This window comes from Parambassis ranga, chromosome 24 (genome assembly GCF_900634625.1).
Source record: "Parambassis ranga chromosome 24, fParRan2.1, whole genome shotgun sequence".
NCBI classification, from domain to species: domain Eukaryota; kingdom Metazoa; phylum Chordata; class Actinopteri; family Ambassidae; genus Parambassis; species Parambassis ranga.
Window position 1 is genome coordinate 1,457,011 of NC_041043.1, and position 16,769 is coordinate 1,473,779.

The window sequence follows — 16,769 nt, forward strand, 5'->3', positions numbered from 1 at the left end:
CACTGTGTAAAATTGTGCAAACCCAACACACAAAGACAAACTAAACCTTAAAGAAATGTTCCTATATATTGTCAATAAGTATGAATGGGAAAAAATCCCTGCTGTTGCAGCACTACGCCACGATATTATATATTAGTACTTAAAGTTGACAATGACTTCTCCAGCTATTTTCTTTATTTTTTAGTTTACGTAAGGATTCTCACAGGTGTCCAGAGCAGTTTTAAGAGTGCCGGTGCTGCTGGTGCTGCTCAGGTTGCCAGGTCCACTCTGACTGGTGGGCTCTGCTGAATGGCTGTTGTTGTAGTAGTAGATGAATAGGAACAGCCCTGGAAAACAGAGAGAGATATGGTCTCTGACACATCAGAAATATGTGTGCTAAAACCACTAGTGTCTGATCTGGGCTAACCACAGTTGTGTGTACCTTGGAAAGAATTAAGGATTGTGAAAATGTAGTAGGCCGGGATCTGGAGGACACCATAGGCGAAGAAAGCGAAACCCCACGTAATACCCAGCATGCAACACAGGCCCATTATGGTCATTATGTTTTTGCCATTGTGACTCATTTGTAAATTGGTTGCTTTGCTTCTCTTCAGACAAAAGAGCCAGGACAGTATGACGATGAAAGTGGTGAAGGTAAAGAGGAAGACCAGCACATAGTAGCCGATGTTGACCAAATAGTGGGTGTTATTGTCTGTAATCCAGCACCTTGGAACAGAAAAACAAGTCAGCTTATCTGCGTTTATATAGAAATGTAATGCTACAGAATGGAGAGTTGTTTGCCAGCTCACATAGCCACGTTGTTCTCAGGCTTATCAGCGTAGATAGTTTGTTGACCGTACTTTCCCACACTGAGCAGGACAATCCCAACTACACTCGGCAATACTGGAAAAACATAAACAGACAGTTGACCACAATTTGGAAATCAATAGTTTTCAGGTCAAACTATAAATAATAATAAGTTGAACTCACCCCAGCTGGTTACAGAGACTTTCAGCATGTAGTGATGGATGACGATTTTGCCCCTCATGTATAGCTGCAGGCAGAGGTGGAAGGCATGCACAGCAAACCACGTGAAAGTGGCCAGCATGAAGTAGTGCATGAGGGCTGCCATGATCTTACAGGCCACATCGCTGTTAACATTTGCCACGTAGGTGTTGATCAGGAAGGTGAAGTCGAGCAGGAACATGGCCATCACCAGGTGAATGAGAATCTGTGTCGCTCTGCTGGCTTTTTTCCTCCTGCGAAGACAGAGGACACCCTAAGATGTGTATGCGTTGTGACTGCTTATTGTGTGACCACATGATGAGATGTGGCTCTCAAATTATATTAGTAAATAAGCAGGTGATTATAGATTTGGGATTGTAAGTAGGAATCAACTGTTGAAACATACTGTAACCTACATATGTTTACATATAAATGGCTTATTTTATATTTAATCATTTAGCTCAAACAAACACAGCATTTGGAATACAGTTACTTTTTAAAGTTTTTTTGGCTTATGCAAAGTGGGGTGCTGCACAGCAGTGTCATTTGAACCTTACTGGAAACTACAGGCTTTATTTGCATTCGGTATTAACTATGTACACAATGCAGTTCTATTCACCCTGACAATGATGCTAGTATTCAACAATCTCCTTTCCTTAGCATACACATCAGCATGATCTCGAGCAGATGTGGAAACCGGACTTTACATGAATTTACATGAACATCAATAACATTCCTATGAAGCATTACAAATGTGTTGTTTCCTGTGTTATACTTCATACGGTTGCACTTACATACTTATATACTATATTTTGGAATATCATTCTGTTTTTTGCATACATTTTTAGTTTTCTACATGTTTTTTATTGGCGTTTCCATATGTACTGCCATATAAATAGAGTCCTGTTATAGCTACCTTAAAAGGAAGTGCATGAAGAGGGTGATACTGAGGAAGAACATGGACACCCCACAGCCGACTTGGGTGATGATGGTGAGGTTATGCAGATCTGAACTAGGGATAGTCTCATTTAGAGGAGTCTGCAAGGAATGCAAAGAGTGTGAATACTAGGGCTGAGATATCCAAACATTTCCAAATATGACAAAATAGGTAAAACACACCAGCAGGATGGCAAAGAATGTCAGATGTGAGCACCGGCATGTGATGTTTTCTCCTTCTTCGATGGTTGTGCATCCGTCATCGGTCCAGTTGGGTTTACTTCCTACAAGATAAGAACAAAGAGGAGAGTAGAGGACACACTCAGGGTTTTAAAGGTGGCCTATCCAGTGGAGGAACAAGGACAAACACACCACACAGGGTGACACATTAAGACAGCAGGTATAAGAGACAAAGCTAACTAAAACAAAGGCAAGGGGATATGGACTGTGCAATGGAATACAGACTGCAGAGAGGACGGCATTGTCCTGTACTAAGGGATTACAGGGGGCTGGATTATAAGGAAGTATGATATTTCATAATAGTGTACCAATATGAAACGAGATGCACAGAGGAGCCATATGATGGATGGGACTAGTCTCTGCTCACACAATCTCTGCTTTTGGTGGAATTTTGCAAATTACAAATATGGCAGATTCATGTGGGATTAAGATTATGAGGTCTTTAGTGTAAATGAATCCTGTACGAATAGGGCAATATTTAGGTAACCCCCTTATTTGCATAAATTTGTGCTTGTTTTGCATCTATTGGATAATTATGTAAAACATTTGTCTAGAATAGGAAAAGTGGTTTTTGTGGTTTCACCAACTGTCCACAAAATAATCCTCTGTAATCCTCTGAAAAAGAGACTGCAGGGATGTCTGTTGAAATTAATCAGAATCAGAAATACTTTATTGATCCCAGGGGGAAGTTGCTTTTTTTATTATATATATAATTAAAATATAATTAAAGACTTCCTTTGAAGTCTATTGGTCTAGCTGGTAAAATTTGATGCATAGAGGGCTTAAGAGCCTCTACGTGTGAGATTCTGGAGTTAGACCACCCTTAATCCCAATCTGCTCTGATTGGTCGGCTCAAATCGCAAGAGAAGGCACCACCCACCACTAAGCATTCAGTTGGACACAAAGTAAGTGCAAGATGACTCATCAGCTTTCAAGAAATGACTCTAAGAAAACAACTTTTTTGTCATTGCCGAGGCCAGACATACTCATAAAAACACTTCATTTTACATCAGCATGCATTTATAAAACTTATTAATGAAAAAATACCGTTTCCGTTCCATGAGTGACAAGATGGAATCCCTTTCTGTAAACAGAACAACACAGCTGCACTAAGTATGAGGTCTTAAATGGTAAACAACAAAAAGGAGCACACATAGTACTACACTTTATTAACTTACGAATTTAATCTTCTTAAAATTGATGTTTATTTTGTCTGTGAGATTGGCAATAGTGGTTCCCATCTCTACGGCTAAAACCTCATTACCTAACACAGTGCTGTTGTTCTCATCCTGGAATATAAGACAAAAATATCAACACAAACACCAGTCTGTATATATAAATTCATCATATCAGATTAAAAAATTATGTTTGTTTTCCCTTGCCTTAGCCAGGTTAGTGAATCGGAAAACAGCTGCAAATGGTTGGGTGGTGTTTGTAGCTTGCGATTTTTTAAAAGCTTCCTTTGAGACTGTGACACTTCTAGAGAATCCATCCAGACTGTTTCTGTCTTCTATAATCTGCAGGGAAGAAAACAATGAGCGTATCATCAGGACCGCTGGGTTCACAGTGCTGCTTAGATTACAGTAGATTCAGTTAAACATAGAATTCAAAAATTACACACAAATGACAAGCACAATGTCCTAATCCTAATCTGGCTGTGCGCAGTTTTTATTGTTATCACATTGGGGGTTACAGGTTAGTATAAAGGTCTCGATTCTCCTATCTGCAACAAGCTTCTCTGCCTTTTTCTTGGCTGCTGAGTAACCCCAACATGCAGCATACCAACACGACCAGATGAGGGTGTCTGAACATCAGACACGTAAGCACCAATCATTTCAGCTGCCTACAAAAACTTGGTCCCTGTGCCTCTAACGGTATCCCGACTGTCAATAAAGGGCTGTTATCTTAAGTCTGTTTTAAGTTAAAAATGTAAAAATACTACGCCTACATTTATACTCTGGTTGGGTTTCGTATAAGCAAAGGACACTTCAGACACGTCCTCAGGCTCTCTCTGCTTCACCAAGACTCCGGTGATTCCTGCTCCAACCTTCAGTTCAGCTGAGGATCCATTCATGTTCTTGACGAGGTTGCTCATATCTCTCACTAGCTCACTGTTTACAAACAAAAAATACAAAAAAATGTCAAGTTCGACACCTAAATCCAAAGATACTATGAGTATCTGTACATAAATGACACAATGACGTCAGTAAAACTTACGCAGCTTGTGAAGCATCAACGCTTCCTCCGTTGTCAGTTTTAATTGTTATGTTCAGAACCATTTCACCATCAGGTTTTTTCACTGGATTGTCACAGTTGATGCATTGGATGGTTGGTGTTGTTATGTTGATTAGATACCTGTCCATTATGTTGTTCTCTGAAAGGTAGAGACGATTGCTTTAGAACAATAAACATCTAACGGAATATCAATTCAAATTTTCCACTTTCATCAATGTGAGATGATGCAATCTGGGGCTAGCTGCTTAGCATTTCTCTGCAGCACAGAAGCCATATATGACATCATAGTTTTTTTTACACTTTTTGAATGTTTTATACTTGTATTCACAGCGTAGTGTCACTTTCGTGTGCTCTTGTTGTTATCAGCAGAAAATAGAAAACAACAAATGATATTAAGGTTTTACATTTTTTTTACTCCTCCAATTGGACTTGACTTACTGTTACCACAGCTCGCTGCATCGTAGGTGCTTTTGCTGCACACGCTGTTCAGAGGCACACATCTTATCTCGCACGGGTCATCTGTCAGAGAGCATCACAGTAAACAGGAAACACAACAGACCGTGACAATTGTATTAAAATAATACAAGACTCTGAACTTACTTGTGAAATTTCTGCACTTTGTATCTGGTAAAAAAAATAAAAAATAAACATATCGTCAGTGTTGTGTTTGTATTATCAGGAATGAAAAAAGGAAAACATAATTTGAAGTTCTTGGATATCACCTCTGTCTACAGATTGGTAGGCGCTGCAGTTTTTCCCATTGAGAATGTACATGTTTATATCCCGATTGGTATGCCATTTGGACAGGTACACCCTAAAATCATCTTTATCTTTTTCTATTTGAGGCCATGTTTCCAGTTTCAACATTGCTGTTAATTAAACAGAAACAGTTTTAACAGTTTTCATTTTTCAAAATGATGACGTCAAACCTAATGTTCTGTGAGTACAGAAGGAAAGCTGAACTCACATTTCGTTATATTTCTCTTAACAAATATTATGCAGGAGTCTCCATCTGACAAGGAAAGAATACAGATTTACAGTCAGTTTATATCAGTTCATCATCATTATATCACTATGTGATTAAACAGGTTCATCCAAAAAACAACTATTCAATGATCCATCTATCCATCATCCATTAACCCATCCTGCAGTGCAGGGTCGCGAGTACAATTCTATATGTACTCACTGTAGTTCCACTTTGATGCTGTGATGCATCCGTAGAAGTTATCAACAACAACAATGGTTGTTTCCGTTTTTTTGAAGCAGTTTTCGAAATTATCTGGTGTTTTGACAGGACTAGGACTGCTTGCTAAAAGATCAAATGAGAAGCAAAACAAAACATTCTGAATAGTTTCGCCTTCACATAATAATTACCATAAGATTATCAATATATGTTTACATGTTTTCACTTGTCACTTATTGTTACTTACAAAGGGAAACAAACCACAGGGAGCCCACCAGCAAAATCCAAATCATCCAGATGTGTGGCTTCATGTTGTATTGATGGCATTAAGACAGTATCAGGTGGTGTGATCCATTCACTGTTCCTGCAGGTCTGCTCCAAAGTACCTTTTCTGTAAGGACAGAATTCTTAATGGCTCAGGTGTGTCAGTTCCAGCCTTTCTCTCCAGGTGATGTCTGAGCAGCAGTAAACAAGCTGAAGCTTTCATCCTGATGAATATGCTGTCACACTTTGCATAGAGGCCCGGTGCAAATACTTTGTCTTGCAAATTGATCATCCCTGTATAATGCCAGTGTGCTTCTCCCCGATGCAAAATAGGAAATGGAATAACTTCATGCTTTGATAAAGGTCTTACATATATAAGTTTTGAAAAGAAAAAACATGAAAGGAAATAAATATCATAAAGCATTTAAAGGAACACTGTTCTCAAGACACAAGATTATATTAACTCTTTATAAATGTTGGAATTAATTCCTATTAATTCCAACATTTACTACACAGTTAAGTTTATTAAGCAATATAACTATATATTAATGTAAATAACTTAATGCAAATATGGCTATAAAGAAAGAAAAAACTATTATTATTATTAGGTTAGATGTCTCTACCGTTAAAAGACATATTTGTGTCTTTCAAATTAGCATTTAAGTCAAGATTTGAAACAGCTTGTCCATCAATGCAACACACTTCATCATATACAAGAAGGATGATGTGGATTATAACCATAGACAAAGCTTCCATGATGTCACCAGTTCTGTTCTAAAGCACCATTTTTAGTCTACAAATACAGGCAAAGAGGCGGACAGGTAGTTGGCAAGCTTGTTGTTAGAGCCACTGTTGGTGATCTCTGTATGTCTGGGAACCATAATGATGCATATTTTTTTAATTTTAATTTAATTAAAACAAGCAAATTACAAACTAAAACCACTCCATTATAACCACAAAAACGACATTTATAGAGTATTTAAGATAGATTATATCATATGCTTTGTTTATTAGTTATGATTATGTCTTGTGTAATGTATAACTGTGTGCACTGTTCTTATAGTGTCTGACTGTTGGAGCAAAAGTGAGAAACTGATATATATTCTGATAAAGTCTTCCACCCTGTTATGGGGTTTTCACATGGTTGCAGTTTCAGTCCGATGCATTGTATACACAATCATTTAAATGTCATTTTCACAAGATTCTTTTTTGACGTGGTATTTGCATGTACGCGTTTTCACAGTCTGTGGTTTTTCTTATGGGGGCCAATAATTTGCATTTTGGCCTGCACGTTCTGTCAGTGTTAGGGAATAACAGATTACATGTACCTATGTTACGTAATTAGAATACAAAATATGAGTAACTGTATTCTGTTACCGTTACAGTCTAATGAGATGGTAATTAGATTACAGTTACATTGTTGAAATCAGTGGATTACACAATGGTACTTTCACATTTTACTCTTTTTATTCACTCTACTGGATAACCAAGTCACATAAATTATTGTCTTCATTGCAACAAATGTCTTGTTTACCCACCTGTGGAACTAGTATATTGGATATTACAAAAACCTTATCATTAATATTTCATGAAGCCTAGTTTGACACAAAAACCTTTATAAATCCACTAAACAAAACAGTATAAACTGTGAAACTGTCTTTGTGCTAAGCTAAGCTAACAGGCTGCATGTTATGTAGATAGTCACCTCTGACTGGAAACAAGACTAATCAATAAGCCTGGATTGAAAACACACCGAGATCACATTTTAATAGCTGAAATAGATGTCGTGTTGCATGTTGTCCTCTAGAGGGCAGCACGCTGGGTTTGCTGCTTCTAAATAAAAGAAGAAGAACATGGCGGAAGTACATGGAGTCACCCTGCTGCAGTGAACTGGCCTATATTTATCTTCAGTGAGTAAATAAGAACAGTTTAACACATTTTGGGTTAAACTAACTATCAAGTTTGCGTTATTCTTAATATTTTACCTGCAGTTGTATTTGTTGTGTCATGTTTTCTGGGCAAAGAAAACACGTTTGTGTGTCTGTGTAGGGTAGCAACGTAATGACACTGTAAACCGCCAGACTCGCATTCAAAATCTATACAGGTTAATGTTTACGTGTTAATTTCACACTCAGTAAACTGCGCTTTATACGACTTAATGCGTTTTATAAAGCGGCAATGTATTACCATCGATTCGGCATAACGTTACTATGTAGTAATGGTGTAATATGTAGTAGTGCGTCTTGTATGAGACATGAAATATGTGTTTATTTTTGGCGTGTATTAGGTATCCAGTAGCACATGAGAAAAGCAAACTTAAATTTAGTATATTTATTATTATTTAGTATATTTAGTACAGCTGTAAAGCGAATATTGATGTGTTAATCAACAAGAGGCTCTACTACTGAAGTCTCACTTCAGTTGGATTTTTACCTATCAAGGTATTTTATGATACATGCCCTAAACCTAATAAGTTTCAGAAGAGTCTGTTATCTTTTGTTTTCCATCCAGGACATGTATCCAGGTTGTGTAAGGTGGGTGCTAAGCCACGCTGCAAGGACTGTGTGTGGTGTCAATTCTGTCTACAGAACACCAGCAAGACTCAAAAAATGTGGGGAAAGGTGCAATATCCTTGCTGCCTCATGGAGTTGGAGTCCCCTCTGTACAGCAGCAGACAATACAGTTCAGCCTCCAGCACCGAAGAAAAAGAAGCAGGGGTCTGAAGCAACCTCAGTCACCAGCGTTGGTCGCAAGGTCCCACAACGTCAGATACAAGTTATAAGCGAGAGTGGTGAGGACCTGGGCATCATGAGTCGTGCAGATGTGTTCAGAAAGATGGACCAGCAGGGTCTCAGACTCGTGCTACTCACTCAAAACAAAGACGCTCCGGTTTACAAGCTGATGAGTGGCAAACAGATCCACGAAGAGCAGCTGAAGCAGCGAACGCAGAAAAAAGCAGGTATGAGGTGTCCTCTCACATGACTTCCTGCCGAAGAGGGCGATTAACAGTTTGAATATAAAATACGTAAGAAGTGCATTGTCTCCACAGCGGCTGTGCAGGTGAAGGAGCTCACCTTATCATTGGGCATCGCAGCTCATGACCTCACCAACAAGCTGAAACAAGTGGAGAGCTGGTTGGAAAAGCAACATCACGTTAGGATCACTCTGCGATCAGGACGTGCCACACCGGATGTCAGCCTGGTACGACAGAGAGGATGCTAATTTGAGCAAAGTGATACGTTATTGTCTGATGTGTGATTTAGGACAAAAATATGTGTATAAATGCAGCAATCTTTCTTGTCCTTGTCTCTGGTAATTTCCCACTCTGCACTGATGACGTTTACATAGAAAAATTTGTCTTTCCGTTTTATAGGACACAACTCTAGAACAAATGTTGCAACAAATGGAGGTAATGGTGGGATTCGTATCCCAGCCAAAAGTCATACGTGATGGTAAGGCAGCCATGTGTGTTGTCCGACAGCCTTCAGCAAAGGAACTGGCAAAAAAACAGAAGAGCAAAGCTGTAGAGTCGAAGTCTGAAGACCAGACTCCCAGGAACACAGCCACCGATAACAACAGGGATTTAACAGAAGAGCCCAGGATACAGCAGTGATCTGATGGAAATAAAAGTTTTTCACATAAATGAGCTGATGTCATGTTGAGTCTGGTTACTCAAGTCAGACAGGATGGGTGGATTACTGCACGCAGGACCAGAAGACCAAGCAGTCTGGGGGTCTGATAGACCTTGGACCAGAAGTAACAGTTTTTTTTTCTGCAAAAAAAACCCAAACTACTTCAAATGGGTAACACAACTACAAAAAACACACCAAACAACTTTAGTATAATTTAACAAAAACTTTGAATTAATAAAGAAATAATGTACAATTAGGGACTGCATAAGTAAACATGTCCTTTAAAGTGACTGACCTTATCAATCAGTCAATTTAACCAAAAAATACATTTTATGGTAAAGACGTACTTTGCAGGTACGTAACATAAACCAAAGCCGCTTATTTTCTTTCTCAGCTTTATTCATTTTTGGTAAAAAATAAAAGCAAATTTGGCATACAGATACATTCACTTGTCACAGATAAATGTGTTTGTTTGACTTAAATGTCAGTTCCACACTTTTATCAACACTTTTCTCTAACTGTCGCAGAGATACTGTCTTTATTCATAGTCATACTCTTTTTCATACGTAAAAAAGTGAAGAGAACTTAAAAACATAAAACCACCTTAAGGCCCAAAAAAATAAAAATCTTTCCTAGATTGTGTTAGAAAAACAACCATTAGAACAAAAGCAGCTTAACTAGCATGCAAGAACAACATTTGTCAATAAGCCTCGAGTACTTTGTAGGAGGAGAAAGGTTTAACAAAGTGATAGTCCAGGTTGCCGCAGTGAGGGCACTGCTGGACGTTGCTGTACTCGGAGAAATACTGCATCCCAACTCGAACGTCCACTACAGGCTTCCCGCAGTGCTTGCAGTTGAGACGTGCCTGAGGACACACAGGACAGACAACAGGAGGCTCGGTTATAGGATGCACAAAACCAAGTGAGCAGTGGTGATGATGTCACATGACTCTGGAGGAGAGACAGGCTGGAAATAAGTGCACACACTCTGTCGGTGTTTGTACCTGACAGCATGGTGAGGCAGCCAGTATGTCATATGTGTACATGGTGCCCAGCTGGTGCCAGCTCCCGTCCCAGCGAGACTTGCACTTGATGCAAACGATCTTGTGGACACCTTCTAAACAGTCCACACAGATGGCGTACAGGTGCATTAACCTACCTGTTGAAAAACAAGGCAAACAATCAGCTTAGTGACATTTTAAAATGAATCTGTGGAAAATAATGCATGTTAATAATAAATGATGTAATTGTTGCAGCTCCAGATTCAAGCTGCTACGCTGTTAGCAACCAGAAGTTGTTCCTAGCTGGTCAGCATGATACCACACTTCCCCTCTTGATGTGTTTTCGTTTCCTCAAAGTGCAGCCAGCAAATAGCCCACGTGAAACTATCTCAGCTCTGCATGAGTCAAAGAAGCAAACAGTCTAAGGATGAAGAGTACAACCCCTCATCGACCCCCTCCCAAGGGCTAACATACTTTAAACTACAGCAGTAGCACTACGTATCACAGTTTTTGGTGCCAGATGTTTTCTAAAATAATTTATATAATAAATCATATGATAAACAGAGGCACCTCTTTTGTCTGGAAACTACGGTAGTGTAATTAAAGTATACTTCATATCTATGAGACATGGGTCTCCTTCACCTACATTTATATTCCACCAGATACAAAAACTGAATAATGCTCCTTTCACAGTGATGCATATGAAGGACATACATATCAAAGCTTGTAGTCCAGCACATCAAAGCAGCTTCATGCCAGCCACTGTGCTGATTCACATTCATGTTGGACAGTGCAGAAGCCAGCAGAAAACCTTTCATGTCTACATATACACAGTATGGACTGTGCTAACAGAATGAATGTATAATTGAGTGCTACAACATGTTATTATTATTTATTAATAGATACCCAATATGTACATTTTTTATGATTAGCAGCAATCCTGGTGCAGCAGACAGCAGCACCGAGGTCTCAACACAAGATTATGGCAAGATAAGAAAACAAACAGACCAAACAAAGGCCAACGGAAGAATTATACTGATCACAAATGTAACACGTGAAGCACTGATGGAGATACAACTCAGGTGCATGTGTACTACAGAAAGAAACAAAACAGCTGTTTATATCTATACTGTGATTCAGAAAGAAAAATAATACATGTATTCTTTTTTTCCTGTAGCCTGCAGAACTGTCTGTCCATCTAGACTACATGTATTCAAGGTATTTTCCATCAAAGCTGACTATTGATGGAGCACTGGGGGCCAAAAATAAATACATAATCCATACAAAGAAACAGGGTGTTTTTTTTTAAAGTGTGTTCTAACTACATTATGGGGATAAATGCCTCTTTAATGAGAAAGAAGTCCATAAACAAAGTGTCATAAATGTTGAATGTTCAGAGCTAAGTAACATCTGACACATTTGACCGCATACCATTTGTTGTTAAAAACCAGGTCTAACCTTGAAGGTGGCAGGGGACGTCGTACTCAATCTCATCATGGCGTGAGGGGCTAAGAAACAGCGTCCCGTCCACCAGAGGAAACTGCTCAAACACGGGCAGCGCCCGGTGGCACAGCGCACAGTTGACCATGTTTCTCTGGCTTGCACTGAGAGCTGACAGGATGAACCTACAGGACAACACGGACAAGCCATCATCACGTCAGTTACACTAACAATACTAACTAACACTTACACTACAAACAGTTGCACGTTTTTACATGATTGACATGTTACAGCTAAATTGGTTAGTTTCAGTAATTTAAGCTATTGCTGTCTCACTAGTGCCCCAATGTAAAGTCTTTTTGACCCCACTGTGCAGTCCAGACATGAACTGTAAGCTACATCAGGCCCAGCAGTCGTTTTCATTATAGAAGCCCTACCTGCGCAGCTCCTCCCCCTGGCCTGCCTGGGCATCGTCCTCCATGCGGACGTGGTAGGTGTTAAGCTTGTGGCGTGGGACGTGTGTGAGGAGCTCTGAGAGGTCCAGCCTCCTCAGGAACTGCACTGGGTGAGCGTGTGTTCCGTCTCCCAGACTGCCTGAGGTGAGCCGGTGGTGTAGCGGCAGGGCAAAGGACAGCTGCAAGGGAAGAACAGACCCGGGGTCCAGATGAGGACCACCAGCAGCACCACCAGAGGGTCCGAATGAGCACCCGCCTCCCCGTCCAAGAGCTCCCCCGACCAGCAGGTGTTTTCTCTGTGGGTCCATGTGGACGGCTGATTTGAGGAACTCTCCCAGCTGACGGGAACCCCGCAGACCTGTTCCTCCGCCTCCTGATCCCAGGACAGCAGTGGGGGAGAGGGTGGAGCTAGCAGGAGGAGATTGTCCGGGGGAGTCACATGGAGATTTCTGAGGAGGTCCCAGGGGAAAGGGCCCTGCGATGGCATATCCTCCTGCTGCAGCTGCTGCTCCTCTCTCTGTAGAGTTCTGTCGGTCCACTGATTGTCTACGAGGTAACTCTTGACTAGAGGCCCTGTGAGCTAGTTTGCCTGCTCCTGGTGGCTTGCTCTTCTTAGCCTCCTCAAAAGGGAAATCCCCTGAACCTGCAGCCCCTCCACTGGACCCAGTCCTACCTGTGCTCCTCTCTGATGGCTTCTTCTTGCGCTCATCCTGCATGCGTTTCACCTGATACCAGTCAGTGTCTTTCTTCAGGTGACCCTGACCGCAGCGGCAGGAGCAGAACCTGAAGGCCAGGTCATAGCCCTTTTTGGTCCACATGTTCTGCCGGCACTGCTTCTCGTTCCAGGACCGCGCTCGGCCGATACAGTTGAACTGCACGAGGATGGAGCTCTCCCATTCGTAGAAGCACTGCAGGTGCATCCAGTTGCCATATGGGCAGAGCTCATTGTTGCAGAGCACACGCTGGTAGTCGTCCTTCTCCAGGTCGATGGCACGGCCGAGGCTGCAGCTGAGAGGGGTCGCACACTGGACCTCTGAAACAGAGAGGAGACGGGACGACTCTAGTTTGTGTTCACAAGTAATAATGAACTGTTTCTTACTCCTGGCGTGTCAATAATTTATGAAAAGACATTTCACAAACAAGAGTCAAGAATGCTGCTAATTAAACGCTACAGGTTTTTTTCATCATTCTGATATTTTGCACTTTTATTGATACTTTATTTGCAGCTTAACGCTTAGCTGCTGCTATAAAATGAACAGCTGTGTCTTTAAAGCATCCATCATCCATTCATTACAGCAAACAACCCCAGGTGAAAATGTTAAAATAAAGAGCGATCTCGGCATCCTTGCAGCCTCAATGGTGCAATCTAATTATGAAAATTCAACTAGGCCATCCATCCAAGCCTGTGAGTGGCTCTATTCAAGCTCTGCCAATTGTCAAATCTGGATGTGAATCAAGCAAATGTAGGCACACAGTCTCTCATGATAATACACGGAGTGTGTCTGTGTGTGTGTGTTTTGGGGTTGGGGGGGTGTTAGGGTTTCCTCTTTCCTTTTCCGGTGTCAGCACTTTCTTCTCTTAGCCCTGTGCATGGTTTGATTTTAATGCTGCACTCAAACTTCTGCATGAATGAACCTCCCTCAAAACTATAGCTACATTAACTTTGACTGAAAAACACATTTAACTTATCTAAAAAGACATAAAATGTGGTGTAACAACATTTTCAATCTGAGTCACTCTTTAGTTACAATTAGACAGTTAATACAGGAAACTGGCTGGTAATTTGAATTTAAAGCGAATACTTAAATCTGTGTCATTTAGTCTGAACTGTGATAATGATTTACAATATAAATAAGTTTTTTATGAATGATTTATATCCTGCAACATGTATAGCTAAATGTCTGGTTAGCGGGATATGTGTGAGATCCATTAGAGTGAGTGTGAAAACCGCATTCATCTAAAACTTAACTCTAGACTTTTGTTTCAGAGTCCAGACCCAAAGATAAGTCATTTTAATTTAATTTAAGAAGTGTCACTTCTGAGAAGGTAGAACCATTAAATGTAACTTATACATGCTGTTTGTCGACTTTATATCATATTTATCCAGAAGACGTCCACAATAGATGTCTGTTGGACATACAAAAAAGACATCTTCTGCAGACTAATGCAGCCTCTGTGTCTCTATATATGACTGGCTCTGTAAAGAGGTGGAGACAGAGAGAAACTCTGAGTTAAGAGAAGAACATCTGCTCCTGAATTCTCCACTTAATTCAACAGTGAATTATAAGCTGTTGTCAGGAACCTAAAAAAATAAGTTTCATTGTCAAAAAGTAAGAGTGCATGCAGCCCCATCACGGTGATTGTTTGTAGCGGTTGTAAATCTGAGTGGGATGAAGTTGAACTTGAGTGCGCACACAAGCGGTGAGGTGTCAGTATTACCCTTGAGGAGGAAGGAGTGAAGGCCACAACCAACAGCTGTGTGTGAGGACATAAAGGTGCGCGTCGGCCGAGGCCTGCACAATCACAATAACAGCCATCGATTATCAATGCGAGAGTGAAGACACTCACATGGCGGCGTTAAAACACGCCGTGGACACTTCTGGCCGGCAGTGATTGTATCTTAGTGGGCGCTAATCTTTTTATTCCTGAAGGAGCTCGAAGCACCGAACTCCATTAGCAAAATTCACAATTTAACCATTTCTTTCTCACCTTTCCTTTAAGAAACACGCAAAAACAAAACTCAATCAAACTGATAAAACACCAGCGCCCGCTGTCAACCTCGGCTAACATCCGACCCAAAACAAACACTCGCCTTATTAATATTTTAACTGTTTTTCCTGCAGTTTCAGGATTCTCTGGTACTAAAACAAATCCTACTGGCCGCAGGTTTTAGTGCAGTTGAATAATAGCAACTTGTTCACTCCATTTATGTAAGGCCTTAAACCCTGCTTGGGTTAAATAGCCCATATTTGCTCATAATCGATCGCTCACTACATCTTTGAATCGAAGTTTGGCTCACGGTGCTCTCCCTCCGTGCAGGGAAAAGTAAAAACACTTGCCGCGTTGCATTGCATGTATGTCACAGCCACACACACGCACAGACAGACGGGCTCTCCTGGTCGGAAAAGCAGCATCACCAAACTTCACTACATCTGTGTCCGCTTCCTCTCTTACCACTCGAGTGCTCGGTTCTGGGTGCAGCAGCAGCCGCCGCCGCCGCCGCCGCGGCCGCGGCCGCGCCTCCTGTTGGGGCCGCGCAGGCTCCATTTTCCTGCTCATCTCCGCTACTGTTAGTGCGTTTGCTTTTCTTTCCCTTGTTGTTCTTCTGGTTGGGCATTTTACAGGATTCGGATGTCAGTGTATTTTCGACCTCTATGAACGGCTCCTGTCAGCTCTGGCTGACATTTCTGTGGACTCCATGTCTGCAGTGGACTCTGGTGTTGTTGTTGTTGTTTGCAGTGATTTTCTCTTTGTGTTGTTGCTTTAGGTCTCCTCGTGGGCGCCAGGCAGTGGTTTTAGTGCAGCAGGTATGAGGAATAAGCTGCTATAACCTTTAAGAGCGAAGGCGGGTCCCGTCTCTTGTTTTGATTCCTGCTCTGCTGTTTTCTTCCACCCCCTGACGTCACGGACCCCGCCCCCCAGCATTGGCTGTCAACGGTTTATGCTGCATTCAGGCTCCGTGGGAAAGCGCGGGAAAATGCCACTACACAGATTTTGGTTTGTGACCCATTTGTTTGTTTGTTTTTTTTTTTTTTAAATGAAATGAAATGAAATAAGTAAAATACCTTTCAAAGGTTTTCTGTTTGTGACATTTTATAGACTAAATGATAAATCTAGTTTAGTTACCGCCTACTTTGCTTGTTTGCATATTACTGGACAAAAAGTAAGTCTAAATGTAGTCTACCTAAAACGTTGTGAAATACTAATAATTATACTCTATCAAGTTTACTTTACAGTTTTAGTTACATTTTTGGAAGATCTGGCAATTTGGCTTTATTATTATATTAGGTTTATTAATATAATAAATATCGTTGTTATAGGCTACTACGTAAGAGATCCTTACCAAATAAACATTTTCTCTAAACTTAAGTTATTATTACACAAGGGTGACATTGTAGTGCAACAGTGGTATTATGACAGCTTTAAACGATATCTGTTTACCAATTTTAAGACCAGCTCTTCCTACAGTACATGAATGCAGCAGCTGACCTAGCTATTAGAATGGAGACTTGAGAAGAAGATGAGAAGTAATCAGCATCACATGTGCTGATTGTGGGGAGGCATTACTGCCTTATTTAGAAGTTATGACAGCGCATATTTCATCCATCGGGTTGGTGGTGATTCATAAAAATCCCTGTGAGGCAACTAAAGCTTCACAGCAAAACACTGTCAGTTAAAGT

General features: G+C 40.8%; 3 protein-coding genes across 3 annotated transcripts; 1 reads left to right on the forward strand and 2 right to left on the reverse strand.

The window, feature by feature from the left end:
- Positions 1-33: 33 nt before the first annotated feature.
- LOC114429219 (adhesion G-protein coupled receptor G2-like) lies at positions 34-6,030 on the reverse strand. Its single transcript, XM_028398133.1, has 17 exons — positions 5,826-6,030; positions 5,582-5,704; positions 5,363-5,407; positions 5,118-5,264; positions 4,996-5,019; positions 4,834-4,914; positions 4,378-4,534; positions 4,109-4,271; positions 3,543-3,677; positions 3,339-3,449; positions 3,208-3,244; positions 2,104-2,204; positions 1,901-2,022; positions 970-1,238; positions 789-882; positions 422-705; positions 34-326 (listed from the first exon to the last, which is right to left on the reverse strand). The coding sequence occupies exons 1-17, from the start codon at positions 5,887-5,889 to the stop codon at positions 181-183; spliced, it is 2,103 nt and encodes a 700-aa protein (XP_028253934.1). The 5' UTR covers positions 5,890-6,030; the 3' UTR covers positions 34-180.
- Positions 6,031-7,655: 1,625 nt separating this feature from the next.
- mtif3 (mitochondrial translational initiation factor 3) lies at positions 7,656-9,488 on the forward strand. Its single transcript, XM_028397992.1, has 4 exons — positions 7,656-7,752; positions 8,354-8,801; positions 8,892-9,043; positions 9,216-9,488. Exons 2-4 carry the CDS (start codon positions 8,357-8,359, stop codon positions 9,453-9,455), a joined length of 837 nt encoding a protein of 278 aa, XP_028253793.1. The 5' UTR covers positions 7,656-7,752; positions 8,354-8,356; the 3' UTR covers positions 9,456-9,488.
- Positions 9,489-9,876: 388 nt separating this feature from the next.
- heca (hdc homolog, cell cycle regulator) lies at positions 9,877-15,865 on the reverse strand. The gene is made up of 5 exons (XM_028397991.1): positions 15,544-15,865; positions 12,352-13,402; positions 11,933-12,099; positions 10,478-10,632; positions 9,877-10,339 (listed from the first exon to the last, which is right to left on the reverse strand). Exons 1-5 carry the CDS (start codon positions 15,704-15,706, stop codon positions 10,175-10,177), a joined length of 1,701 nt encoding a protein of 566 aa, XP_028253792.1. The 5' UTR covers positions 15,707-15,865; the 3' UTR covers positions 9,877-10,174.
- Positions 15,866-16,769: the final 904 nt, after the last annotated feature.